Source organism: Condylostylus longicornis, unplaced genomic scaffold (genome assembly GCF_029603195.1).
Source record: "Condylostylus longicornis isolate FDR11 unplaced genomic scaffold, ASM2960319v2 ptg000257l, whole genome shotgun sequence".
NCBI classification, from domain to species: domain Eukaryota; kingdom Metazoa; phylum Arthropoda; class Insecta; order Diptera; family Dolichopodidae; genus Condylostylus; species Condylostylus longicornis.
In genome coordinates, this window is record NW_026578222.1 from 411,693 (window position 1) to 424,447 (window position 12,755).

At 31.3% G+C, this 12,755-nt stretch overlaps 1 protein-coding gene across 4 annotated transcripts in view; it reads left to right on the plus strand.

Moving 5' to 3' along the window:
- LOC129616642 (pseudouridine-5'-phosphate glycosidase-like) overlaps positions 1–12,755 on the plus strand; it is a 329,630-nt gene that overhangs the window by 285,184 nt on the left and 31,691 nt on the right. For all 4 annotated transcript variants that reach the window (XM_055532273.1, XM_055532270.1, XM_055532271.1 and 1 more), the window contains one exon: positions 12,255–12,311. In XM_055532273.1, coding sequence (XP_055388248.1) covers positions 12,255–12,311 — 57 coding nt within the window. The remainder of the gene's footprint in view (positions 1–12,254; positions 12,312–12,755) is intronic.

Genomic DNA, 12,755 nt, shown 5'->3' on the forward strand with positions numbered 1-12,755 from the left:
ATTAAATTAAATTATTAACAAAAGTTATTTTTATCATTTTCCAAAAAAAAAATTGAAAAAAGTGCTTATTAGAATAACTTTGTTCATCCGTCCGTTCGTGGACATATTTTAAAAACTTCTACATCCTGGAAGATAGAAGGTTGAATATATACACGTATATTAACTAAAAACCTATTTGCGTAGAAGAATGTGTTTTCCTATTTCCCTCCATCTAAAAGTTAAAGGCCATCCAAAACCTTAAAAATGCTATTTTTAACCATTTATCAAATTTTGCGAACGCAGGATTTTATCGCGGTATACCATATTTAAAATTCAAAAAAACAAAATGGTCCGCGAAATTTACCGTTATTTAAAATCCCTTTTTCCAAATTTTTGATATCGTTTTTCATTTAAATTGGTAAATTTCAATGGCCGTGTCATTAAAAAATATAAATATTTTTCTAAAGTCACGCAAATAGCCTTTAAATTTGAGCATTATGTTCAAATTTAATTTTTTTTTCCATTTATTTTAAAAATTGAATACAATGTTTACACTGAAGGTATGCAAGCTTTCAAATATATTCGTATATGAATGAAAGTAATTTTAATAATGTAGTATCTATATATAGATTGTTTTTAAAAGCAGTATTTTCACTTGTTGAAGTGGTACGTTATAAGCATTAAAGTGGTACATTATAGTGGTAGAGGTTATAATGGGATATTTCTTATTGGCGAACATACCAGGAGGATGAGCCGCCCCGCGAATTATCTCTGCAGGGGTATCTACGACGAGCAGGGAGAAGAGACCGTGGCACATCTCTACATACAGCTTTACAACGCTGCATTGTATCTAATCTTTCGCTACATTTTAAAAAACCTTACGTATTATAAGCTATTTGCTTTTTAAATTTGCTTCTTCGTTCCAAAAAAAATTTTTTTTGCATTTAAATTTTTAGCCGCGCAAATAAATATTTACAATAAATAAAGTTGGGTCAAACCAACGGGTTATATTATAGCACTTTTCCCTTCTTATAAGTGAAAATTCTGCTTTTAAATACCGTCTATGTATACCTATCATACTATTCAAATTATTTTCATTCATATACAAAACTATTTCTAGGATTGCATATATTTAGGATGATGCACATTTGCAGTCTTTGAAATATAGCAAAAATTAATATAAAGTGGGGCTAACATAATTCTCGATTTTAAGGTTTAATTGTGTGAGTTAAGAAAAATAATTATATTTTTAATGTCATGGAATTTACCGTTATCTTTTTGCGTTTATAGAAATTTGAAAAAGCTTGCGGTTTTCGGAAATATAAGGTGTCAAAAATTCGAATCTTACAAATTCCAAGAGGCGACAACTTGAGAGCGGGTGAAGATGGAAAAAAATTTTCTTCTAGGAAAGAATATTATTAAAATTTTAAGCTTCTACAGGCTGGGGTCTAGAAGAAAAACGACATCAAAAATTTGGAAAAAAAGGACTTTAGATAACGATAAATTTGATAGGCCATTTTGCTTTTCTAAAGTTTAACTATAGTATACCGCGCTAGGGGAAGCAAGTCGCTGCCATTATACGTTTGCGAAATTTCAAAAATGCTTATGGTTTCATTGCAACAAATAGTTAAAAAAGGCCATTTTTATGGTTATGGGGGGGTATAACTTCTAGAGGAGGGGAGATAGGTAAGAGGAGATAGGTACAAATTTTCTACGGATGGACTGACGGACGGACGGACGGACAGAGTCAAACTAATAAGCATTTTTTTTCAGAAAGTTTTTGGAAAAGTGCTAAAAAATTAAAAAGATTTTCTATTTCTTGCCTTTATGTTTCTTCGAATTTCCTTGTTGTTTTAAGAAATATTTTAAAAACTTATTAAATGCTTTTCTGAAATAATTCCCTAGAAGAATGTTTTAAAGAATGTCATTATAAACAACACAGCCGATTTCAATTTTTATAGTTTGAACAACAAATTAAAAATAATAAAAAATCTGTTAAATGAAAAGCAAATGCTATTATGAAAACAAAAAAAAGATTAAACCAACAGATTTCAAAAATTCTAAATTTCTAACGCAAAAATATCCAGATATTTACAAAAGGCAGTTTCAATTTTTTCACTACGCGCTCTGCTTTTATTTTCTATGTCGACTGGGTATTCGATCCATTTTATAATAGTGTACAATGTCAAGAGCTTTTAATATACATTTTGTAATATAACGCATTGTAAACTTTACCTTTCGAATTAAAAGAAAATTAAATTTTTCATATAACAAAAAAAAATCTGATGTGGTCAACACATAACCAACCGCAATGCATATTGTCTAGATTAGTAAAAGTATTCCAGATGATTATGAAAATGCGTTTTAAACACTTCTTTACAATTTTAAGCTTTTAGTTAACATACTTAGAAAAATAAAAACTTGGCTCTTAGTAGAGTATTATTTTATGCCGTCCGAATTATACGAAAAGTTCGTCAGAAATTTTTTTGTTCGTCAGGTAACAACCAGCGCTTTAATATTAAATTTTAAGAAATTCCATCAATTCGTTCTGCAGATATGGTAAAATATGTAAAATCGGCCCCCAGTTTGGTTTTCGAGCCCTGACTGAATTTAATTATTAAATTTTAATAAAATCGGTTGTTTGTTTCTCTTTATATATGCAAAAATGTATATATGACATGTAGTAAACGTCCCGTTGACACCTGATTTCTTACAAAACTTAGGAGGTTTCGTGTAGGATCGAATAAAGCTTATATATGAAATTTTAAGTAAATCGGTTGAATATTTTCTTTAAAATAATTAAAAATGTAAAGCACGCTCGCTAAATAGCCCAGTTCTCGAGGCCTGATATATCCCAAAAGTTGGTCAATCCGTGACTAGTCGAAATAAACTTACATGTAAAATTTCATCAAAGTCAGTTCAGCCGAACTTGAGATACACGCGTGCAAACAAATACAAACAGACCGACACCTCTCTAAAAATAGTTTATTTACGCTTCACTACAATGACGAGTGCGTTCCCACCGAAAACTCGATATGCAAATTTGTTGCCATCACATAACCTTCCTTACTACTCGCATATGCAATGTTGTCGGTAATAATAAAAATATTGCTAACATTAATAGTAATAATCTCTGACCAAGCAACAATTGTGGTGACTAAATAAGATACCGGAGTAGTTTATGACAAAATTATATTAATCTTTTTAAATTAAATGATAACGAAAAAATAATGGAAATAATAGAAAACAAAATAACCGATTGGTATACGTTAGGCTTTTGATTTGCGATGGTGGTGCTTCATTTTTAAAATTCCATGTAATTCACTTTAGTTATTTATATGTGATTTTAGTTATACTAGGAGTATTGTTAGTACGTCTAATTCACTGATGTATCTTAGCTTCCACATCAGGAACTTTGAAAGCTAATACAAGTTTCTTCATAAATTTGTGCTAGTTTTTATGAAAGCACTATAATAATTATAAAACTTAAAATCAAATAATTCCAAACTTAAATACTAACCTAAAATCCAATAAAACTTTTATTAACTTTATTTTATGTTATGTATTCTAGACTAAAAACATAGCACCAAATTTTTTTTTAATTCATTGTATTATCATTTTTGGCTCTCAATTCTCTCAGGTATGTTACTTGGTTCAAACTCGAAAATATATTTAAAAGAACTTATAATTAAATGAAAATTATAGTTGAAAGTTAGCACGTTAACTAAATTTAAAATTAAAAGCTAAATTTTTGATTTGTTGCTCAGAAAACTCCAAATTTCATTGTAATATTGAAATTGTTGGGTTTAAGTCAATTTCTGTCATAGAAAACTCGAAATCAAAGTAGACAAAAACCATCATTCTTATAAAAAAAATTAATCAGAAATTTCATTTTGCTATAAATACATTACATGCATTTAACACATGCATTCATTAAAAAAGAAGAGTCCAGGCCTTGATATTTTTGTTATTCAAGTTTTAAATACAACAATATTTGCGTTCCATTCACATACGTGTTCAAGCTACTCATGAGTATCAAAGACCTATTTATTTAATTAAAAGGAGTGAAAATTTTAATTTCTGTTCTACATCAAAATATAAAAATAAAAAACAAAAAAATACAAAAAGGAAAATATAAAAAAGAAATCGCAATTATATGATTGAGAAGATGAACTAGGGGCCCCTGTGGTTTGCTTATAAGCAGCATTATCTGTTGTAAAAACAGGATTGTGGCAATCAATTTTAAAATAAGTTTAGAAAAATTTGTACATATTATGGCATACATATGCAGGTATTTTCAAAAGTTTGCCCTTTGGACTTATTTATAGTCATGGCATATGCAAGACGGATGGGGAACTGATGCCGAACAAAATTAAAAGGAAAGGAAATAGTACCTTTCACGTTAAATTTTAAAACCAAAGTGAATGTGAATTAATAAAAATGCCTCTTTTCTTTATACAGACCTGGCTTGGCTACTTACTCAATTGAAATTTCGCAAGCACACGAAGAATAATTGCCTTAGTACGTAACGTTATTCGTGTTCTTATTTTTAGTTTTATTTTTTTTAATTTCATTCCATGTTAAATACAACAACAAAAAATTATTTTACTCTTACTTAACTCATTTAAAATATTTCGCTTCCTTTTGCTTTTTATTTTTGTTTATGGTAGTAAAGCAAAAAAACAAAAAAAAATATTACTACTCTTTTTACCGACCGTATTGTGTAAACAATAGGTAGGTTATGTGATGGCAACAAATTTTGCATATCGAGTTTTCGGTGGGAACGTACTTCTCCATAGTAGGGAAGTGTAAATAAACTATTTTTAGCAACTTGTCGATCTGTCGATCTGTCGGTCTGTGTGTGCACGCGTGTATCTCAAGTTCGGCTGAACCGATTTTGATGAAATTTTATATGTAAGTTTGTTTCCACCATGGCACGGATCGATCAACTTTTGGTATATATCAGGCCTCGGGAACTGCACTTTTTAGCGGGCCTGTTTTACATTTTTGAACATTTTGAAGAAAATATTCAACCGATTTACTTGAAATTTTATATATAAGCTCAGCTCGACCGTCCGCAAAAATTCGTATGTTTTGGAAGAAATCAGGCATCGGCAACTAGACGTTTACTACGGGCCAACTATACATTTTTGTGTATATAAAGAGAAATAATCAACCGATTTCATTGAAATTTAATATATGAACTCCTCGTATTAAAACAATGAATATATAAATTTTTTGAAAAAATCAGGGCTCGAAAACGGATTTGCGGGCCGATTTTACATTTTTCACCATTTTGAAGAAAGTATTCAACTGATTTACTTGAAATTTCATATATAAGCTTTGCTCGATCATACGCAAAAATTCCTAACTTTTGGAAGAAATCAGGCATCGGCAACTAGACGTTTACTACGGGCCAAACATACACTTTTGTGTATATAAAGAGAAATAATCAACCGATTTAACTGAAATTTAATATATGAATTCCTCATATTAAAGCAATGAACATATAACTTTGTTGGAAAGATCAGAGCTCGAGAACTGATTTGCGGACCAATTTTACATTTTTCACCATATCCACAGAACAAATTGATGGAATTTCTTGAAATTTGACATTTGAGTTCTGGTTGTTACCGAAACTAACTGGCGAGCATTTCAGGAAATTCGGGTAGCACAAAGCGAAACTCTACTAAGAGCCAAATTTACATTTTTCTAAGTATGTTAACTATAAGCTTACTAATGTCCTAAAAATTGGAAAGAAGTATTTAACAGACATTTTTATAATATTCCGTAACACTTTCATTTAACTAGACAATACACAATGCGGTCGGTTATGTGCTGATCACATCAGATTTTTTTATTCTCTTTCGCTTTTCGCTTTTCATTTTTTGTTTTACAGTATGTATAATCAATTGAGTAATGTATCTACCCAGTATTCTCTTTTGCTATTTTCATTTTTTTGTTTTTGTTATTTATTAGATTATATGTATACCTGTTCATGAACTGGAAAAATCTTGTAAAATATAATACAGAATAAAATATAATACAGAATATCGTAATATAAAATACGGCACATAAAAATCAGATTCTTAAAAAGAAAAAAAAATTGTTTTGATAATTTACTTAAATTATTTTTTTATATTTCATTTCTTTTCCATTACTCCTTTAAACATAAAAAGTTAAATGTTAAAACAAAGCATTTGTTCGAAGCAGCGTAGTTGTACTTTTGGCTACTAAGGAATAATTTGAAAAGGTAAAACATATAACCAAAGAAAACCACAAATAATAAAATTCCTGACTGTTTTGTTGTATTTTATTATTACCGAACGCATTGTGTATACAATAGGTAGGTGATATGATGGCAGCAAATTTTGCATATCGAGTTTTCGATGGAAACACACTTCTCCATGATAGGGAAGTGTAAATAAACTATTTTTAGCAACCTGTCGGTCTGTGTGTGTACGCCTGTATCTCAAGTTCGGCTAAGCCGATTCTGATAAAATTTGATATATATGTAAGTTTATTCCGACTATGGCATGGATTATGAACATTTGAAAATTACTTGTATAATATTTATTAGTATTGTATTATTAAGGTTTATAATATTGAATATAATTTTTATAGTGACCTGACCGGGGGGGTTTGAACCCGAAACCCTTTGGTTAAAGGACCGGTGCCATAAACACTGCACATTTACATAAACAGGTCACATTTTTGATCATTATGAATAAAATATTCAACAGATTTACTTGAAATTTCACATATAAGCTTCATTCGGCCGCACGCGGAACCTCCTAACTTTTGGAAGAAATCAATTGTCAGTAGCTGGAGGTTTACTACGGGTCAAACATATTTGACATATTTGCATGATATCACAAAATTTTGTATGATATGGGGGCCGATTTTTCATTTTTTACCAAATTTGATATTTGAATTCTGGTTGTCACTGAAACAATTTGGCGAGCATTTAAGGGAATTCGGATGGCACAAAGCGAAACTATACTAAGAGCCAAGTTTACTTTTTCCTAGGTATGTTAACTAAAATCTTAATAATGCCCTAAAAGATGGAAATATGTATTTAACAGGCATTTTATTATTATTCTGTAACACTTTCACTTTAACTAGACAATGCGCATTGTGGTTTGTTATGTGGTGATCACATCAGCTTTTTTTTAAAAGCGTCAAAGCCGGAAATAAAAGTCGTTGTGTGAATTAATTAAACCAAAGACTTCTTAATTTCAAATCGTTGTATGCTGGGGACGTCGTAAATCGAAGACAATAAAAGTGGAAATGAAAATTCCTATAAAATATTACATAAAATACATTTAAAACTCTTATTTCACTTAGACAAATTTTTTTGTTGCAGAATTTTTAAACATTTTACTACAAAAATATTGGCTTTGTTTTTGAGAAAAATTTAATTTGCCAACCTTACTTTTATTAACAAAAATGTTAATAAAAGTAAGGTTGGCACATTTCAATAATTTGAATTATCTCATTTGTATGAATCTGTGTATGAATCTTAATAGTAAATGCAAACGGACAAAAATTTAAATCAGTACCTACTACCTGTCATTTTGCAATCGGAGTTTTTGATTGATTTGCTAAGATACTATTTATTTCAACAATAAAAAGATATTCGAATCCGGTCATAAAAATATATTATTGTTTTTTCCAAACCTTTTAAATATTCCTTAGGTAATATATTAAGTTTTAAAAATTTTTCTGAAATTAAAATAGAGGTAAAATTTAGAAGTATATATAAAATTTGTATTGGAAAAATAATATTTGATTGTATTTTAGATATTATTTTCCAATTCCCTCTTCAAATTTTTTCTTTATTATGTATTCATATCAATATTTAATAATTATCTTTCATTAATTATATTTTCAACTTGACACTACAGTTACTTCCCATATCTTGAGTTAGCTTACCCTATTAGAAAAAAAGCTGTTCACTTAAAAACAACGAAATGCTTTCAGTAACATATAAAACGTTGAAGACGATTTCTTCATATCTAACAAGACTTGTTAAAATTTAATTTCTTTATATCTAACAAGACTACGTAAAAAAAAGAAAAAAATATTAAGAAATACGACACGGTCAGGAAAAAACAGGAACGAAGCCAAAAATTCGTAATATTTCGTAAAAAAAATTGAGTATTGGCACTTGTTAGATGTAAAGACATTAGATTGTCTAATAAAAATCAATTCTTGTCGAGTATTAATAAATTTTGAATTTTATGAATGCCATAACATTATTTTCGTATGTATAGACATTAATTTAAAAAACAGCGAAATTTGAAATTTTTATTTCTGTTCTTTTTTTTCATTCCAAATATTTCGTGCTGACGTGAAGTGAAGATGTCGTTGAATGTCATTATATTCTTAATATTTCTTCTTTGGAATAATCAAGCGAAAAAAGTTGTTACTAGCTATGTCAAAGTTAAAGTTTAATACATAACATGTCGTTTAATTGTCGAATTCAACTGAACGTTTACATAAGCGAGTCTGGCATCACTGATTCAATGTATAATTTTTTTAGTATTCTAAAATATTTCAGCTTGTCAGTTTATTGACAACCCATAAACAATTTTTTTCGCTTAAGCATATGACAGAAAATTAAGGAACTGCAAAAACGTAGAAATTTGAACAGCAACAACAACCTGAAGAATTCTGAACGGCCATCGAGGAAATTCAACTTGAGAATAGTCTCAAAAGATGTAACATACAGGGACGTTCTCCAAATGAAAACTGATGACGGTGGCACGAGCAATAAAACAAGGGCCAGTGACGTGAATGTTTTGTATAAAATGCAAAATATGATGCAGAACATGCTAGATATGATGGACAAAATCTTTCAGAGATTGAGTATTTTAGAGAGCGAAGGGAAAAAATCGAATACCAAAAGACCTGGTAAATGATGGCACAAGGTAATTTTAAAATAGCAACATGGAATTGCAATGGTATTGCAAATAAAAAGGACATGCTTGAAGTTTTTCTGCATACAAAGAATATAGACGTGTGCCTCGTAACTAAAAAACATATGACTTTAAGAAGCAGGATTCGGTTTCCAGGTTATAGAATTTACAACTCGAACCATCCTGGAAATATAGCGAAGGGCGGAACGGCGATAATAATAAAAGAAAATGTGGTGCATTGCGATCTGCACCAGATGCAAACCGAGGGAATGCAAATGACAGCGGTTCAGATCACTTCGACTAAGCAGAAATTTAGAGTGGCTGCATTATATTGTCACCCTAGATTTAAAATTACGGCAGAAATGTTTCAATGCGTTCTGACAGACCTGGGCGATAGATTTATATTGGGGGGTGACTTTAACGCCAAGCACACTGATTGGGGTTCAAGGCATACTTCAACTAGAGGAAGAGAACTTAGGACAGCAATTGGCGGCACGGGGTGCCTTTTTCATTCTACTGCGAAGCCAACGTATTGGCCAACCTATGTTAATAAGTGTCCAGATTTAATAGATTTCTTCATAACGAAACGGATTGCGAAAAATTTCATCGAGGTAATTGATAACTACGATCTTGACTCCGATCATTTGGTGGTTATTCTTGCAATTAAGGAAAATATAGTTATGAAAAGAGCGAATCCTGCGCTGACAAATGGAACTACAGATTGGTCAAGATTTCGCTTAGAGATTGAACGTCAAATAGATCTAAGGAAAAGAATAAGAACGACCCAGCACATAGATGAGGAGGCCGAAAAATTTACTAAAATTATTCAAAATGCGGCTTGGAGTAGTTCCAAAATTAACGTTATTAGGAGGGGGTGCATTAACTATCCCCCACATATACTAGCAAAAGTAAAACGAAGCAGGCGGGCGAGAAAAAGGTGGCAGCAGACGCGTGATCCTGCTGATAAAACCAGATATAATCATGAATCGCAGCAACTAAGACGCTGTATTAGAAAATACAAAGAGGATTCGATTGCTGATTATGTTCAAAATTTGACGGCGTGTGAGAAAACCAATTACTCACTGTGGAGGGCGACAAAGAAAATGAAGCAACCTATCAAACATCTCGCTCCTATTAAAAACAAAGATGGAACGTGGGCAGAAACTGACAAGGATAAGGCAAATGCGTTTGCGGATCTTTTGGGCTATATATTCTGCCCGCATGACAGCCGGAGCGTGTATGAAAATGAGGAATCTGCTTTTGTTGAAGATAGCGTGACTATTCCAATTGTCAGGGAAAGAGAGATCATAGAAGAAATCAGGACTCTTAAACCTAAAAAGGCCCCAGGATTTGACTTAATAACGGCCGATATTTTGAAAGAATTACCCAAAAGGGGTATAACGATGCTTGCGCGTCTAATAAATGCGTGTATAAGGTTCAATTACGTGCCTGAAATTTGGAAAGTTGCAGAGATAATCATGCTGCACAAACCTGGCAAACCTATAGACAAGGCGAGTTCTTATAGACCTATCTCATTGTTGCCTATGATTTCAAAACTGCTAGAGAAACTTTTATTGAGAAGACTCCAGCCTATAATTGAAAGTAAAAGGTTAATCACGAATCATCAATTTGGTTTATCAACCATAGATCAGATTCATAGAATAACTGACCTAATAGAAAATTTACTGGAAGAAAAAACAATATGTTCTATCATATTTTTGGACGTAGCTCAGCCTTCGATAAGGTTTGGCATTGTGGATTAATAAAAAAACTTAGGCGATTACTACCAAGGCAGTATGTTGACTTGCTCGAATCTTACCTGACTAATAGGGTATTTCGAGCTAAACAGGAAGAGGAGTACTCTTCGCTTAGGGATATCAAGTCGGGGGTACCACAGGGGAGTATATTGGGCCCGATACTATACTTGCTATACACGTGTGACAGGGAGTGACAACAGCTACATTTGCTGACGATACAGCAGTTATCGCAATAGGACGAAATAAAAATGAATCTACACAAAAATTGAAAAGGGCCAGTGATGACATCTCAAAATGGACAAGAAAGTGGAATATAAAACTTAACGATTCATTTTCGGTTCGAATAAATGGCGTCTTGATTCCGTCCGCAAACACAGCGAAGTATTTGGGAATGACGTTGGACGCGAAGCTCAGATAAAAGGAGCACATAAAGAAAAAGAGATCTCAACTAGAGAGGAATACAGAAAGTTCGAATGGCTTTTGAGGAGGCGTTCCAAATTGACAATATACAACAAAGTTTTGATATATAATCAAATATTTAAGCCTGTCTGGGCTTACGGTATTCAGTTATGGAGCTGCGCTGCGCAGACTCATATCCAATCTATACATAGATTTCAAAATAGAGTATTACCGGACATTGTAAACGCCCCTTGGTATGTCCGTAATGCCAATATACACAGGGATCGCACGATCCTAAGTGTCACAGACGAAATTAAAAAGCAAGCAGCCAATCATAAAATGCGTTTATCCAATCATGTCAATATCGAGGCGGCTCGATTGGTTGACAATCAAAACTTTGTTAGGAGATTAAACGTACGAGACCTCTCGAGTTAGTTTAGAGTTTTTTATCTGGAACAATGAGTACTTAGTACGCTATTGTGCTAGATCAAAAGCTTGTAAATAATCAAAAAGGTTAGAGCAAAATTAATGGTTAGGCGTTTTCGACAAGTTTTATAGTTTATTTTGAGGAGGGTGTTTTTTAGTGGATTAAAGTTCCACACTACTGCTTTTCGTCTGGCAGTGTCTTTCGAGATTTTTCACCCTTCCTCTCGGAAAAAAAAAAAAAAAAAAAATATGACAGAAAATAAAGATAAAATGAAGAATGAAAAATTAACAAAATAAAAAAATTTATTAAATGATAAAAATATTTAAAGAATATTGTGCAAATTACAATGCCTGTAATTACGAGTATTGAAGAGAAAACCTATAAATTTCATACCTACATATGTTATAGTTCATTTTTTTTTGTTTTTCAAATTTTGAAAAACCATCTTCATATTGTTATCATTACATCAGTATTATAATCTTTTTTACACTTTTTTAATGTCGTAAGCATTAAAGAGGGAAGTCTTTGCAAAAGTTTTAAACGACACAATCATGATTTTAAAAATTTTGTATGATAAGGTAAATGTATTTTGAATTTTATTTGGCTTTGGTAAAATTTTGTTTCTTTTGTGGTAAACAAAAATGTGAAAAACGACCATTTACGTTAGTTTTTTTTTGATATTTATATATGTACATATAATAATGATTAACATTTGCGAATATTTGACATTTTATAAAAAAGTAACAATCAATAACTATTTTATTTCCACAGATTGTCATAGGCGCATCTGTAATAGACATAAACATAAAAGTACAGGATGATTTCAAGGTATGTACGTGTAAATATGTGTTTTATCGAATTTGACTAGATTTCCTTTGCCTAGATTTTAATTTAAAATCTAGGCAAAAATAAACTGAATAAGACAATACATATTATTCCACTAGATGCATTTAAAAGTCGTAGATAACCTGTACATTCGCTCCTGTTTCGAAAATTAGTTCAACTCTCATAAAAAAAAATTTTCTAAGTTGGTAAGTACGTAATTTTCGGGTCGTAATTTCTACTTTTAAAAGAATTTACAGATAATAGTATTGAAGTTCTGCAGAATTCAAATTTTAACGCTAATTTATAATTAATTATATTCGCCGTTACTAAATTTTAAGGTGCTTTATTTAAAGGTTCCGAATGGGACCCACTTTTTCAAATATTGCATATGGAACAGCATCAAAATACTTTTTTGTAAAACGGTAGCCGACTTCGGATGAGTGACAT